General features: G+C 41.2%; 1 protein-coding gene across 2 annotated transcripts in view; it reads left to right on the plus strand.

Annotated features, from left to right (window-relative positions):
• The window catches only part of ADAMTS19 (ADAM metallopeptidase with thrombospondin type 1 motif 19), a 152787-nt gene extending 140275 nt beyond the window's left edge, over positions 1-12512 (plus strand). For both annotated transcript variants that reach the window (XM_062617455.1, XM_062617456.1), the window contains exons 22-23: positions 7952-8129; positions 11268-12512. In XM_062617455.1, the coding sequence (XP_062473439.1) occupies positions 7952-8129; positions 11268-11419 (330 nt within the window). In that variant the 3' untranslated portion in view covers positions 11420-12512. The remainder of the gene's footprint in view (positions 1-7951; positions 8130-11267) is intronic.
• Positions 12513-14561: the final 2049 nt, after the last annotated feature.

The following is a 14561-nucleotide window of genomic DNA, read 5'->3' on the forward strand; positions in this document are numbered from 1 at the left end:
GCTACCTAAAATGTGACAGCTATACATCCAGTGAGAGGTATTTGCCTCAGGCTGAGTATTTTCAGTGAGAGAAAACCAAAAGTGAGGCAGCCTTAGGAGACAGTTTTGAAAGAATCTGCTTCAGCTAGAATGTACAGATGTATATGGAGTAAAATGACCATCAAAATGAGGGTTACTCTGAGTTGCATCTAGCTGGTTTGCAGAGTTGAGGTGTTTCCTAGTGAAACTGGACCAAGTCTATAGTGCTGCAGAGTGAAATAGAAAAATATGATGACTTTTATCCTCCAATATTCAGTGACTGCTCTCAGTTATACCAGCAGTTGGCTGATGTGCATGCAGCACAAATTCAGGTTTAAGACCACTTCATGAAGACAAAGATATATCTCACTGTTTGTAGCTAGCAAATGCACTACTAAATGCCATACCTGAAGTGTCTTTTCCCTATTTCATACTACCTTGAATGTGAGATAATATAGATGTGGGTTTGTTTTTTTTTTTCTGTCTTCCAATCAATAGCCTTCTCAATTCTGAAGTCAGACACTGCTGCTGATGATGATGTGCGAACTGGAAAGAACACAGCTTGACTGTCAGATTCCCGGTTAATTTTAAAACACTAGTGGTTTGCAAAAACCTCTTTATTTGTAAACTGAGCAGGCTGGCTTTGACAGTTTTTATTGTAAATCACAGTGCAGTAGCCCTGCCTCTTCGCCGCACCAGCCCTGACTGGTTAAAAACCTGCCCCAGGGAGCGCGAGCGACCAGGAGCACGGCGAACAGAATAGGCAAACAGAGCGGGTCGAGGCAGTTTGCGTGGCAGTTCGAGCGGGCAGGCGAGCGGGATGGTGAACACTCATCGTGTGAGCAGGGCCCGGTCCGGGAGCTCTGCTCTGGCTGCCCCGGCGGTGGCCAGGGTAGGCACCCAGAGAGGGCCGATGAGAGGGGAGGCTGCAGTGCAGGGCTCGGGGTGCAGAGAGTGCCTGCACTGGTCTGGTGAGGGGAGGGTGCACAACGGGCAGGGCTGCACTCGGTGCTCCCTGGTGGAGGTGCTCCTGCAGCAGGGGCTGAGCTGCGGGATGCTGTTAATAGGCTGCGAGATGTCAGGGAAGCTGAGAGGAAGCAGGAATGCTTGCTCCTGGCCCGAACTGTGCAGGGGCCTCGAGCTTCACCTCTACCTCATGAAGGAAAGAAGGAGGCCGTTAACCTGGGAAGCTGGGAATTAGCGACAAAAAAAAAAAAAACAACAACAAAAAAAGGAAGGAAAAGGACAACCAAAAGCAAGGAGCTTCCCCCTAAATCCGCTGTCCCCATGCAGAACCGCTTTGCTGTCCTGCAGGGGGCTAATGAGGAAACGCACTCGAGCCAGAAACAGCCGGCTGATGCACTGCTAAAGATCTCTACAGGCGCTGCTAGGAAAAATCGGCGGGTCGTAGTAGTAGGGGACTCTACACTGAAAGGGACAGAAGCACTCGTCTGTCTGACTGACCCCGTCTCAAGGGAGATGTGTTGCCTACCAGGGGCACGGATCAGGGATGTGGCAGAGAGGCTGCCTGCTCTAGTAAGTCCCACGGACTATTACCCACTCCTGGTGATACATGTGGGTGCTAGGGATATAGATAGTAGTAGCCTGGGGAATATAAAGAAGGACTACAGAGCCCTGGGAGAGGTGGTTAGGGGCTCTGGAGCTCAGGTGGTCTTTTCATCAATTCTCCAGGGTACAGGGGAGGACCTAAAAAAAGCTAGGAGGATTGGCCAAGTTAATAACTGGTTAAAAGGGTGGTGTCACAGTCAGGGGTTTGGGTGCCTAGAACACGGGACCCAAGTTTGTAGGCCAGGTTTATTGGGGGCTGGTGGAGCTGGTCTGATAAAGAAGGGAAAGAGCAGTTTTGGTAGGAGGCTTGCCAGGCTGGTCAAGGAGGCTTTAAACTAGATGTGTTGGGGGAGGGGAGCATCATTCCATCCTAACACACCCAGTCAGTTGCCAGCACCTATAATGAATGCTCGGAGCAATGGAGAGATATCCCAGCTGCTCCAGCCAATGAGCCGGCTTCAGTTGGATCTCGGCTCAGATGCCTCTATACAAATGCCCGTAGCATGGGGAGCAAACAAGAGGAATTAGAGATGTGTGCACGTCTATGGGGGTATGATATAACAGGCATCACAGAAACACAGTGGGATGGCTCCTACGACTGGAGTGTTGGAATGGAAGGTTACAGGCTTTTAAGAAAAGACAGGCCTGGCAGGCGGGGAGCGGGAGTTGCCCTTTATGTTAGGGATAGGCTGGAGAGTATGGAACTCTGTCTGGGGACAGGTGAGCAGTCCACAGAGAGTCTGTGGGTCAAGGTTAAAGGGAATATAGCTATGGGAGACATTACTGTGGGGATCTGTTACAGACCGCCTGATCAGGAGAACCTGCGGATGAAGCATTCTATAGACAGGTAGGAAAAGCCTCACTCTCACAGGCCCTTGTTCTCATGGGTGACTTCAACCACCCTGACATCTGTTGGAAGGACGGTTCGGGCCGGCACAAGCAACCCAGGAGGTTCCTCGATTGTGTAGAAGACAACTTCCTTCTGCAAGTAATAGAGGAGCCAACAAGGAGAGGTGCCATGCTTGACCTTGTGCTCACCAACAGGGATGGGCTCGTTGGAAATGTGACTCTCCAGGGCAGCCTTGGATGCAGCGATCATGAGATGGTCGAATTTGAGATCCTCAGGACAGTGAGAAGAGCGTGCAGCAAGCTCACTGCCCTGGACTTCAAAAGAGCAGACTTTGGCCTCTTCAGGAACCTGCTTAGGAAGGTTCCATGGGATACAGCCCTAGAGGGCAGGGGGGCCCAAGACTGTCGGTTGATATTCAAGGATCACCTGCTACAAGCTCAGGAGTGTTGCATCCCAACCAGAGGGAAGTGCAGCAGGAGGGCCAGGAGACCTGCTTGGATGGATAAGGAGCTCCTGAGGAAAATTCAAACAAAAAGAGAGGCTTCTAATAAGTGGAAGCAAGGACAGGTGGCATGGGAAGAGTACAGGGATGTTGTCCGGGAAGCTAGGGACCAGGTTAGGAAAGCTAAGACCCAGTTAGAATTAAACTTAGCTAGAGGTATTAAAGATAACAGGAAGGGATTCTACAGGTACATAGCAAATAAAAAACAGACTAGGGAGAACGTAGGCCCCCTCAGGAAGCTCTCAGGAGAACTGGCTACACAGGATTTGGAGAAGGCTGAGGTTCTAAATGACTTCTTTGCCTCAGTCTTCACTGGCAAAGGCTCTGACCAAACCACCCAAGTCTTGGAAGGCAGATGCAGGGACTGTGAGAATGAAGACCTTGCGCCCACTGTAGGAGATGAGCTGGTTCAAGACCATCTTAAAAATCTGAACGTGCACGAGTCCATGGGTCCTGATGAGATCCATCCGCGGGTCCTGAAGGAGCTGGCAAATGCAGTTGCTAAGCCGCTGTCCATCATATTTGAGAAATCATGGCAGTCAGGTGAAGTTCCTGACAACTGGAAAAAGGGAAATATAACCCCCATTTTCAAGAAGGAGAAAATGGATGACCCGAGGAATTACAGACCAGTCAGTCTCACCTCTGTGCCTGGCAAAATCTTGGAGCAGATTCTCCTGGAAGGCATGCTAAGGCACATGAAAAACAACAAGGTGCTTGGTGACAGCCAGCATGGCTTCACTAAGGGGAAATCCTGCCTGACCAATTTGGTGGCCTTCTATGATGGGGCTACAGAACTGATGGACAGGGGTAGAGCAGTTGATGTCATCTACCTGGACTTGTGTAAAGCATTTGACACTGTCCCACATGACATCCTTGTCTCTAAATTAGAGAGACATCAATTTGATGGATGGACCACTCAGTGGATAAAGAACTGGCTGGATGGCCGCACTCAAAGAGTTGTGGTCAATGGCTCAATGTCCAGCTGGAGACCAGTAACGAGTGGTGTCCCTCAGGGATCGGTGTTGGGACCGGTCTTGTTCAACATCTTCGTTGCTGACATGGACAGTGGGATTGAGTGCACCCTCAGCAAGTTTGCTGATGACACCAAGCTGTGTGGTTCAGTTGATACACTGGAGGGAAGGAATGCCATCCAGAGGGACCCTGACACGCTTGTGAGGTGGGCTGATGCCAACCTCATGAGGTTTAACCATGCCAAGTGCAAGGTCCTACACCTGGGTCAGAGCAATCCCAGGCACAGCTACAGGTTGGGCAGAGAAGAGATTGAGAGCAGCCCTATGGAGAAGGACTTGGGGGTGTTGGTTGATGAGAAAATGAACATGGGCCGGCAGTGTGCACTTGCAGCCCAGAAAGCCAACCGTATCCTGGGCTTCATCAAAAGGAGCGTGACCAGCAGGTCGAAGGAGGTGTTTCTGCCCCTCTACTCTGCTCTTGTGAGACCTCATCTGGAGTATTGTGTGCAGTTCTGGTGTCCTCAACATAAAAAGGACATGGAACTGTTGGAACAAGTCCAGAGGAGGGCCACGAGGATGATCAGGGGACTGGAGCACCTCCCGTATGAAGACAGGTTGAGAAAGTTGAGACTGTTCGGCCTGGAGAAGAGAAGGCTGCGTGGGGACCTCATAGCAGCCTTCCAGTATCTGAAGGGGGCCTGTAGGGATGCTGGGGAGGGACTCTTCATTAGAGACTGTAGTGATAGGACAAGGGGTAACAGGTTAAAACTTAAACAGGGGAAGTTTAGATTGGATATAAGGAGGAAATTCTTTCCTGTTAGGGTGGTGAGGCACTGGAATAGGTTGCCCAGGGAGGTTGTGAATGCTCCATCCCTGGCAGTGTTCAAGACCAGGTTGGACGAGGCCTTGGGTGATATGATTTAGCATAAGGGGGGGCTGGGGGGGGCTGGAACTGAATGATCTTAAGGTCCTTTCCAACCCTAATTATTCTATGATTCTATGACTTAATAAATGTTCTCAGTTTTCTAATATTAGAATAAATACAAAGTTAAAAATCAGTACATTTCTGTAAAAAAATCATGAAACAGGAGGTGAATTTCTTTATTCGCTGCCTTGCCACATATTTGCTATATGAACTAAGACGTTTTATTTTGTCATCATTTGGTGTCATTTTCTTCGTCTAAAGTTGGGATGTTAATAAGCAGATCATGCAAGACTAATATTAGTTGTTCGCAAGATGTATACATCGTGGAAAAGAAAACTTATAATGCTTCACAGTGCTCTTTGAAATATCTCAAAAAGGACAGTAGCAGCTCAGTCATTCAAGGAATGTTAATTCACCAATTACAATTTTAATACCAAAATCTTGCCAAATCCTGCACAGAAACTCAGGGGCTAATCACTGATTAGCTGAGAGACAGTCTGTTGCATACTGTCTCCGTTGCAGTCATGAGCAGCTTTCGGAGCAGAGTTTATTTTATAGAAGATGTGCCTGTTAGTATAGTGCTCTCCACAAAGGCATCTGCAAGCATAAATTGTCATGCATTATGAATTAGCAGATAAACCAGTGGAGCCTGTTTTGTCAGTAGAGGTCTAGCATTTTTAAATCCCATTTTCCCCTCCAGTACTCCTAATGGTGAGGTCACACCTGTTCATTTTAGGATAACCAAAGGTTAAGGACAAATAAATTATTTTCAGGAAATCTGATGTACCAGATCCACCTGCCTGTCCTATTCTCTTTCTCTGTAACTGATAAAATATATGTACATACTCCAAGCTCACACATGCTCTGACTTTGGTTAATAAACATGCAAGACTTTTACTGAATGGAAAAAAAAAAAAAAACACAGCACAATACTTTGTACAAAATCACTCTAAGTGAAGATCCTTATGATAATCTTTAAAAATTATCTTTGTCGCATTGCTTTAAACATATTATCTTCAGCATATTACTTTCATATTTCCTTCATTCTCAGGTGTTGGATTTTTTAGGTTGCTTTGTTGGGGTTTTTTTGTTCTTCTTTTGTTTTGGGGGGGAGGTTATTTATTTATTTTTCTATTCCATTGTCTCACTTGCTATTACATTAAAATATTCCAAAGAGAAGCCTCTCTGAAATTATGGAGAGAGGAACCCAAGAAGTGGCTGCAATTTTGGCAAGATTATAGTCAATGTTCTGGCTGCTACTTGTCATTAAATTTAAGTATACATATTTGTGATTATACATATTTACCATTTGCATAATCTTGATCATTATAGGAAGTCAGATTATTTTTAACTGTACCAGAAAAAGGCAGACAATTCAGAAAAAGAAGTTTCGTTCAGAGGCTTTTTCTCATGCCATTTAAGAGCAGTATACTAAATTCAAATTTGATGACAGACTTCTACTGTGAAAAGACTTCAGCTGGATTTCTCCTGTAAACAGCATATTTATTCATATGTTAAACTGTGGTTGCTATTGAATACAGAATTATGTATTCATAATTAAATATCTTTGCATGCCTTGGCTCATGCAGGCTGTATCTGATTAACTTTGCAAGCTCTTTCTTGACTTTATGGAGTTATTACTGATATACATCACTGCAAAATCAAGTCTACTTGTTGTCTGTGTAGAATGCCACTGTTTGATTTCATGTGGTTACAAGTTGAACTATGCTTTGGGCCTTATTCAGTCCCTTGTGAAAACATCATTCAAGTGTATATCCCAGTGTCTTATACCTTCCTTGGAGTGTCATGAGTCCAGAACACGTAAGTCTCACTTCTTTTGATGTATATATTTGGGTACAAGACATCTATTTACCATTTGGCATGTGTCCATGTAACAGTGTTTAAAATATCACTCCAAAGCACATAAATAAACAAAGCTAAAGGGTAAAAACCCCTTTAGTGTTTCCTACACTCAAAATTTATTCTTTCTTTGCAGAAAACTATACTTTTCCATCCCCACCTTGGGACACGATGGTTAGCAAACCTCTTTTGTTATAACACCCCCTCCTTGTTTTTCTCATTTCAATATCTTTTCAGGTGTTACTTGAAGCCTCCAGAGGAAATGTATCTGAATATTTATGTAATTAAGATTTTTTAGATAAAAATATTTTCAGGATTATGTGGATGGTACCAGCATAAATGTTCAGACAGTGTTCATATCATTCATCGCAAGCAATTTATTACTATTTGAAGATGTCCCCTGTAGTAAATTTCTCCAAAACTTAATGAAATTTGTGAGTACTTGAGTCAAAATCATTAGCAGGTAGCAATTTGTAGTTAAAGTAATAGAACATATCAATGGACACAAAAGTATTCAGGTCCTGTGAGATTTTGATCACAAAAGAACAGTGAAGGACAGTGATCACAAAATACAGTATGTATTTTGTTGGTTTGGAATAGGTTTTGTATGCATCTGTACAGCACTGTCCAAGTTTTCATTTTATATATTAAGTTCCTGTGATAGAATTTGAATGTTACCCCCATTACAGTGCTCAGCTGATACATTTTCTCATCTCATTCTCTGTGGCATCAAGATGAGAAGATTATTAAAGGCCAGTCAGTATGTGTCACGTATGTTTCATTTGTGGGATACACATGAAAATGTGAAGATGTGACATGAAGAGAGGAGGCATACACTGTTCAGTAGAAGGAGCACTTCTGCACTGGCAGGAGTAATGGCTTAATTAAAAATGCTTCTCTCCACCAGTGTCACTGAGCATTATATTTTTTTCAGTCTCTTTCACCTCTAATAGTAAATTGGGATATAGCAGAACCGGACCTGCTCCTTTCAGGCACATTGCTATGTTTCGGTTTCATCATAGGTTCCACAGAATGGACTTTTACAGCTAAGGATGCTGGAATCAGTCCTTCAGTTAACATTTCCAAATTATTTCTGCTTTTTTACTTGATTTTCATTTAGGTAATAGAATGGAAGCATAAATCTTGGAAAGCTGATAACGGAAGGAGCAGCTGTTGATTGCACCCAGTCTGGCATTTCACCTTTATGTTTACAGGCAATAACTTTCCAATGAATGTATGTCTTCTGTGTGTTCCAGTGCTCCATTACCTGTGGCAAAGGGATGCAGTCCCGAGTCATCCAGTGTATGCACAAGATCACAGGAAAGCATGGCAATGAATGCTTTTCCTCAGAAAAGCCTGCAGCCTACAGACCCTGTCAACTCCACCCCTGCAATGAGAAAATTAATGTTAACACAATAACATCACCCAGGTTAGGTAAGCAGTCAAAATGATTCATTCCCTCTGGAAATCTGTTTTTAGCTCTTTCTCTCCACACAGTAAAGATTATCCCAGTTTAGAAACAGAGGGCTAGGACTCGGGAGATACAAATTCTATGCAGAAACTTGTCTCTCTGCTTCAGTTTTCCAGTGTGTACATCAGAGACTGTACCTCAGAATGATGAAGGGTTTTGTTATCCAGGGAAGAACCATGTTATGGATAAAAACATCATAAATGAAAATATGTTTATATTAGATTATAAACATTATATATGTTTATATATATAGGATTTAAATTTTATATGTAATTTATATATATTTATATATAATATATATATTACATACATTATAAATTATATGTTATAAGCATATTATATTTGGTTCTTTTTATATATATATATATATATTTGCCCACTTAATTTTATCAAACCCATCTAAAGTAAGAAATTATTTTGTTATCTCTTTTAAGATGGGCAAACTATGCTCTCGTGATATCTGTGAGATCAAGGAGGCCATTATTCGTTCCTTAAATACAAATAGCTCTTTCCACTTTAGTTCAAATGCCTTCAATGTATGCCTGATGGATCAGAATATGTGAAGGAAAATTAGTAACATCAAGGCATTTGCTGTTCCTGGAGGAACTCAGGTTGCTGTTGGTTTTAAAGAAATTATATTACTGCATGACTACAGAACTGTTAATTCTGTTGGGTTGTTGATGATGGTCTTACTATTAGCTCCCCATGCTGTTCATCTGCTCCTTAGTCATGACTTAGGGAATATTCAAAGGCTTGCTGTAAGACAGCATGCCCCTTCCAGCTGATTTTCCAGAGCCCTTGTTAAGAGAAACCCTCCTGTCAAATAAATTACTCCTGGAAGGAAAGCAAGTCTTGCATTTCAGGCTGTGTGTAATACTTCTTTTAAGTTAAGTCAGTGAACCCTATTTTCTTTGAATTTTTTAACCTTTAAACATTTCTGTGTAGTAGTTATTGTTTCAGCTTGTTGGATGAGATCGCAGCTGTTGCTTATGGCCCTCTCCTTTGCTATTTCACTGTTGGTTTAATGTCACCCTTTGTAATTTACCTTTCTTGGTTCAACCATCTCTTAGAATCAAGAGCCATTGCTCTATCACTGATGCTTTCTCTATGGTGAGCTATAAGCATCTTTGTGTTACAGTCTAAAGAGAATCACAGGGTTTCACAGAAAAAAAAAAATGCAGCTTCAGATTCATTAAGATTTGACATAATGTGAAGTGCACAAAAAAAAAATGCTGCCCTTGTAGAATGGATTATGAAGTATTGCTGTCAGTAATCTACAGGTCAGCCTCACCCAGCAGGAGTCAGATTCCAATCCAGTAGAAACATTAACATCTCCAAAATACATAGTGCAGTGCCTGTCTTGAATATGATTATTTTGGCCTCCAGTTACATTACTATTATTCAGAATAGATCCTCTGGATTGGGGCATAGAGCTAGCAAAACCTGATGTGGATTACTCCATCTCTATTCTTTCATAAGTACACTCAGATTTTTCTCTTTCCCTTCTATTAAAAAAGGGGGAGTAACTCAGATCTTCTGTGAGATAGATAAACTTTTTTTCAGTTCGGTGTTTATGATGATTTTTGGATGATGTCTGTTTCTTATGCCCTATTTTTCACTGTTTTCCTATGTTAATTCCATGTATGCACTACAGTTTAAGTAACAGAATGTGCAAAATATCCAAATTTGGTACCAGGGTCCTTCTATAATAACCACTGTAAGAGGCTTTTGTAAGCACAACAGAAGACAACACAATGAAAATACACCTGTTTTGTACAACAGGCATAAAACAGAAGTCAGGCTTCTGAATCTGAATGTTTATCACTGATAGAGAGAACTGAATAGTTATAACAACCATGGGAGGAGGTAGGCTAAACCAAGTGGTGGCTTTTCAGGCTAGTGTGATATCCTTGTCATTTTAGAAGTTTTCTGAAGAACAGTTCAGTAGCCAGGATACCCAGTTAGAAAGTAGCAACAGTCTACTCATAGAGCAACCTGAATAACTGGGTGAAGACATGAAAGGTCTGAAAGTAAGAATTAATAGCCTGGCTTTGACATGGAGGTGGGAAGATCTAAGAGTGATTAAAAAGAGAATGATACAATCAGACTGATGTAGCAGAAGACAATTAAAAAAACCCACCAACAACATTTTGAATGTACTTTGAGAGAACAGAAAAAGGCAAGGAATGCACAGTTAGGCCTGGACAAGGATATTTGCCAACATATCAACTGGTAATTGACTCCACACTAAGTTCTGTTATTGTAGATAAAATGGATTTGCATTAGAAATGTACAATGGGACTTGCTGTCTTCAAACCTTATAAAAGTGCCTCCTACTGTGGCATCTGTAGTGTTCAAAATAGCAAGACAGTATGTTTCTGGTCCTTTGATCAAAAAAGCCAGACAAAACTAAAGGTCTAGTAGGTTATTTCATTTACAAAGAAAGATGATGTAAGACATCATGTAGTTTTGTTCAGTTTCCATTTATGACAACATGACACAAGGACTTGATTTCTTGAGTAAAAGCTGATCAGAAAACCAACAGCAATCTCCATGCCTTAATTCCTGCTTTTCCCTACCTGCTTCTGATTTAAAAGGAACTATCCCCCTTGTAGGAGTCATTGAGAGCCCCATTTTGGTATTATTCAGGCTGAGGCTTCCTATTTTTCCAGTGGCAACTTCTGTCTCAGGCTGAGGGCAGTTTCAGTTGGAGATACTGCTCCACGTATTTTGTTGGACCTGGCTCTGCGGCTGCCATGTAGCCCTGGTCTCAACCCCTACCTGCCTCTCTATAGGGCAGGAGGATGGACTTCATCCTCGCAAGAGGAGACAGCTGCATGACATTAAACCAATTAGCTTCAATGTAACTAAATCCAATTTAGAAATTAAGCTGGCTTTAAAAATAATTAATGTTGAAAATATTTACAGCCAGAGTAATTTTTTTTTTTTTTTTGTCTTTCTTTTGTGGAATATGTATATCTGTCCTCCTTTCCATTTCCCAGGTTCAATTCTGGTGACCTTGTCACCTTTGCTACCTGATTCTTCAGTGATAAACGTACCTGTAACATGTATTTTACTTTGCTGTTATTGTTCTTTTGCAGCTGCTTTAACGTTCAAGTGCTTGGGAGACCAGTGGCCTGTGTACTGCAGGGTGATAAGAGAGAAGAACCTCTGTCAAGACATGAGGTGGTATCAGCGGTGCTGTGAGACGTGCAGGGACTTTTATGCACAAAAAATGCAACAAAAGAGTTGACCTCTGTCAGGCTGGCTGACTCTCAGCTCTTTGCAATCTTATTATTTATAAACACACACACACGTACACACCCCACGCTTCTTCAGACCAAATATTATCAGATTACATATAATTTAATCAAATTAATTTATTTTTGCCTGCCAGACATCCTTAATTGTTTTGGTTAGACAACAACCTTGTTTTAACCTCTGACATTTTTGTACTTAATTTTTATATGAACAATTTTGGATACATTTATCAGAATTTTTAAAAAATAGTAACTAGTATTTTAAATGTTTGTTTTCAGTAGGGTCTTCTGTCTGTTGCCAAAACAAAGTCATGTTATCTTGAATTTATTTTAATTTAGCTGAATAGTTTTGTTGTATATGGAAATAAAGCCCTTTTTAATTTTATTCTATTTTTGGCATTCAGAGTCAGAATGATCTTTTTATTTTGCAACAGATGTTGAGGTGAGTAAGCTAACATTATTGAACAGGTTATTACAGAATGTATTGTGAAATCATTTCATTTGATTTTTAAACATTGAAGGGGATAATCTACTGTAATTTATAGCATATTATAAACAAGAAAGTTAAAATTGCTAAGTGGAGATTTTGATCATTCTCATGGACACATACTTGAACACAAGTATTGAATCAATGAAACACTGTAGAGATTTACACTGAATCACTGTTGCACTGTTTGAGGTAGCGTAGAAGAATGCAATCCTAGAACTCGTACCATCCTATGAATCCACATCTGTACTGTTCTTAACTTGTCACTTGATTTAAACATTTGGGAAAAAAAAAAAAAACAACCCCATGCCCCTCTATACCTTTATGTGTCCTTTTGCAGATTTACAAATGGAAGAGTCCTTCCTCCTGCCACTTCTAGGAATTAATCTGTTAAAACATTTTCAGTTCTCTGTTGACAATTTAGAAAATAGCTTTGTAATACTACTTTAGTTTTATCTTTGTTTTATGAAAAAGTCTTTATAAAAATGAAATGTTTTACAGTTTTGTGAAACGTTATGAAACAGCTAAAATTTTCCTTATGAGAAAATATTGTACATGATTCACATGATTTTTACGTTTTCAATAAAAAGTAAAGTGTCTTTTCTTGTTTGCATTTTTCTTTTGAGCATCTGTGCCTGGGAGCCCAGTCCTTCAAGCTCTGCACTGCAGCAGGTACAGCTACTGCAGGCCCTACAAGAAGTGCCTTCTACCTCCTGATTTAGCCCCCCCTCTGTAGCTGCAGGTGGATATGCCAGTGTGAGTTTTGACAGAGGAAAAGTTGTGTATAACAGGGCAATATTCAGTGGGGGAGAAGTTACTTCTCTCAGGTGAGTTCTGTAACCTCAAGCAAGAGGAGAGGGGTATGTCCTCTGCCTCCATTTTGTCATGCAAGCCTTTAAGCACACTCTGAAAATACGTGGGTGATGAAATCCTGAAGGCAAGACAGCCAGAGAATGAGTCTGAAAGGCATCATATTTTCTACACAAAGCAAAAAGGGAACGCATCTTTATTTGAGTGATTGTTCCTCTTAATTCTTTACAAAGAGCCTACTGTATAGATGTGCTGTAGATATCTACACAATTTAATAAACTGAGGCCCCCAGTAAAGACTACGGTCCTGTCCAGAAACAATACCTAGCTGCAGTCTTAAACCCCATTGAAATCAATGTATGAGCTTTACTGTGAAAATGTTTGGTTTGGCATCTTATTGCTGTGTATCCAAAAACTGCAGCTTTAATGATGTGCTAATATATAATTTTAAATTAAGTATCTCTTGGTTTTGAAAAGGAAAGAAGGAAAGAAAAATAACATTGAGGTCATGGAATGTGCTATTTTATATAACTAAAAAGCTTCAATGCACAGAAAATTCGGTAGCTCTGGGGCATAACTCCTCAATGTCACAGACACATGTTTGAAAGTGTAATAGAATTATTCTAGTTGGCAGGCAAAAAACAATAATTATTTTAAATTTTCTTCATACTTATTTAGTACCCAGTCCTGCTAATACTTCTGCTCTCACATAAATCACAAGTAAAAATCAACCAAAAACATGTCTCTGAACTAGGGGCCAGAGGACAGTCTTTTGTCAGCTAGTGATACCATCTGCACAATTCTGAATGCTTATACTCTCTTGTTTCTGAATATTCTACTAGCAAGAACAAGTGATTTATCTCAAAATGGAAAAGTACATTTTAGCTCTTCTTGTATCTGTTGAAAAACGGAAACAGTGACTTGTGCTGAAATCATCCTTCCATCACCCTTATACAGCATCATAAAGAATGGGAGCCAGGGATGGAAATTTGCACAGTAACAGTAAAACTACCTTCTTTTCAAATGTAATGAGTGGAATCAGGATGTTATAATGCTGATAGCTCTGGCTGCAATTCCTTCAGCATTCATAGTACAAAACTATTAATTAAATGTGTGTGAATCATTCTGCAGCAGTTTTCTGTCCACATAGCTTTTTTGGAGCACCTCCTGTATAAAGATAGGCTGAGAAAGTTGGGGCTGTTCAGCCTGGAGAAGAGAAGGCTGCGTGGAGACCCCATAGCAGCCCTCCAGTTTCTGAAGGGAGCCTAGAAGGATGCTGGGAGGGACTCTTCATTAGAGACTGTAGTGATAGGACAAGGAGTAATGGGTTAAAACTTAAACAGGGGAAGTTCAGATTGGATATAAGGAAGAAGTTCTTTATTGTAAGGGTGGTGAGGCACTGGAATGGGTTGCCCAAGGAAGCTGCGAATGCTCCATCCCTGGCAGTGTTCAAGGCCAGGTTGGACAGAGCCTTGGGTGGCATGGTTTGGTGGGAGGTGTCCCTGCCTATGGCAGGGGGTTGGAACTAGATGATCTTAAGGTCCTTTCTGACCCTAACTGTTCTATGATTCTATAGCAAAAATGTCTCTTCCTTCTCTGCATGAATTTGGAAGCAAGTTATCTTACTGCTCTGATAAAACTCTTACCATCTTTCAGAGAAACAGCACAGATCAAAATACCATCTTTATCAGAAAATTATAAGAACATACAAGAAATCTGTGGAGGGACTTGTTACAAGGGCATGTAGTGATAGGACAAGGGGGAATGGCTTTAAACTGAAAAGGGAGACTTTAGATTAGACATTAGGAAGAAATTCTTTACTATGAGAGTGGTGAGGCA

This window comes from Pezoporus occidentalis, unplaced genomic scaffold, assembly GCF_034315485.1.
Source record: "Pezoporus occidentalis ecotype Australia unplaced genomic scaffold, CSIRO_AGI_Poc_V1 ctg196, whole genome shotgun sequence".
NCBI classification, from domain to species: domain Eukaryota; kingdom Metazoa; phylum Chordata; class Aves; order Psittaciformes; family Psittacidae; genus Pezoporus; species Pezoporus occidentalis.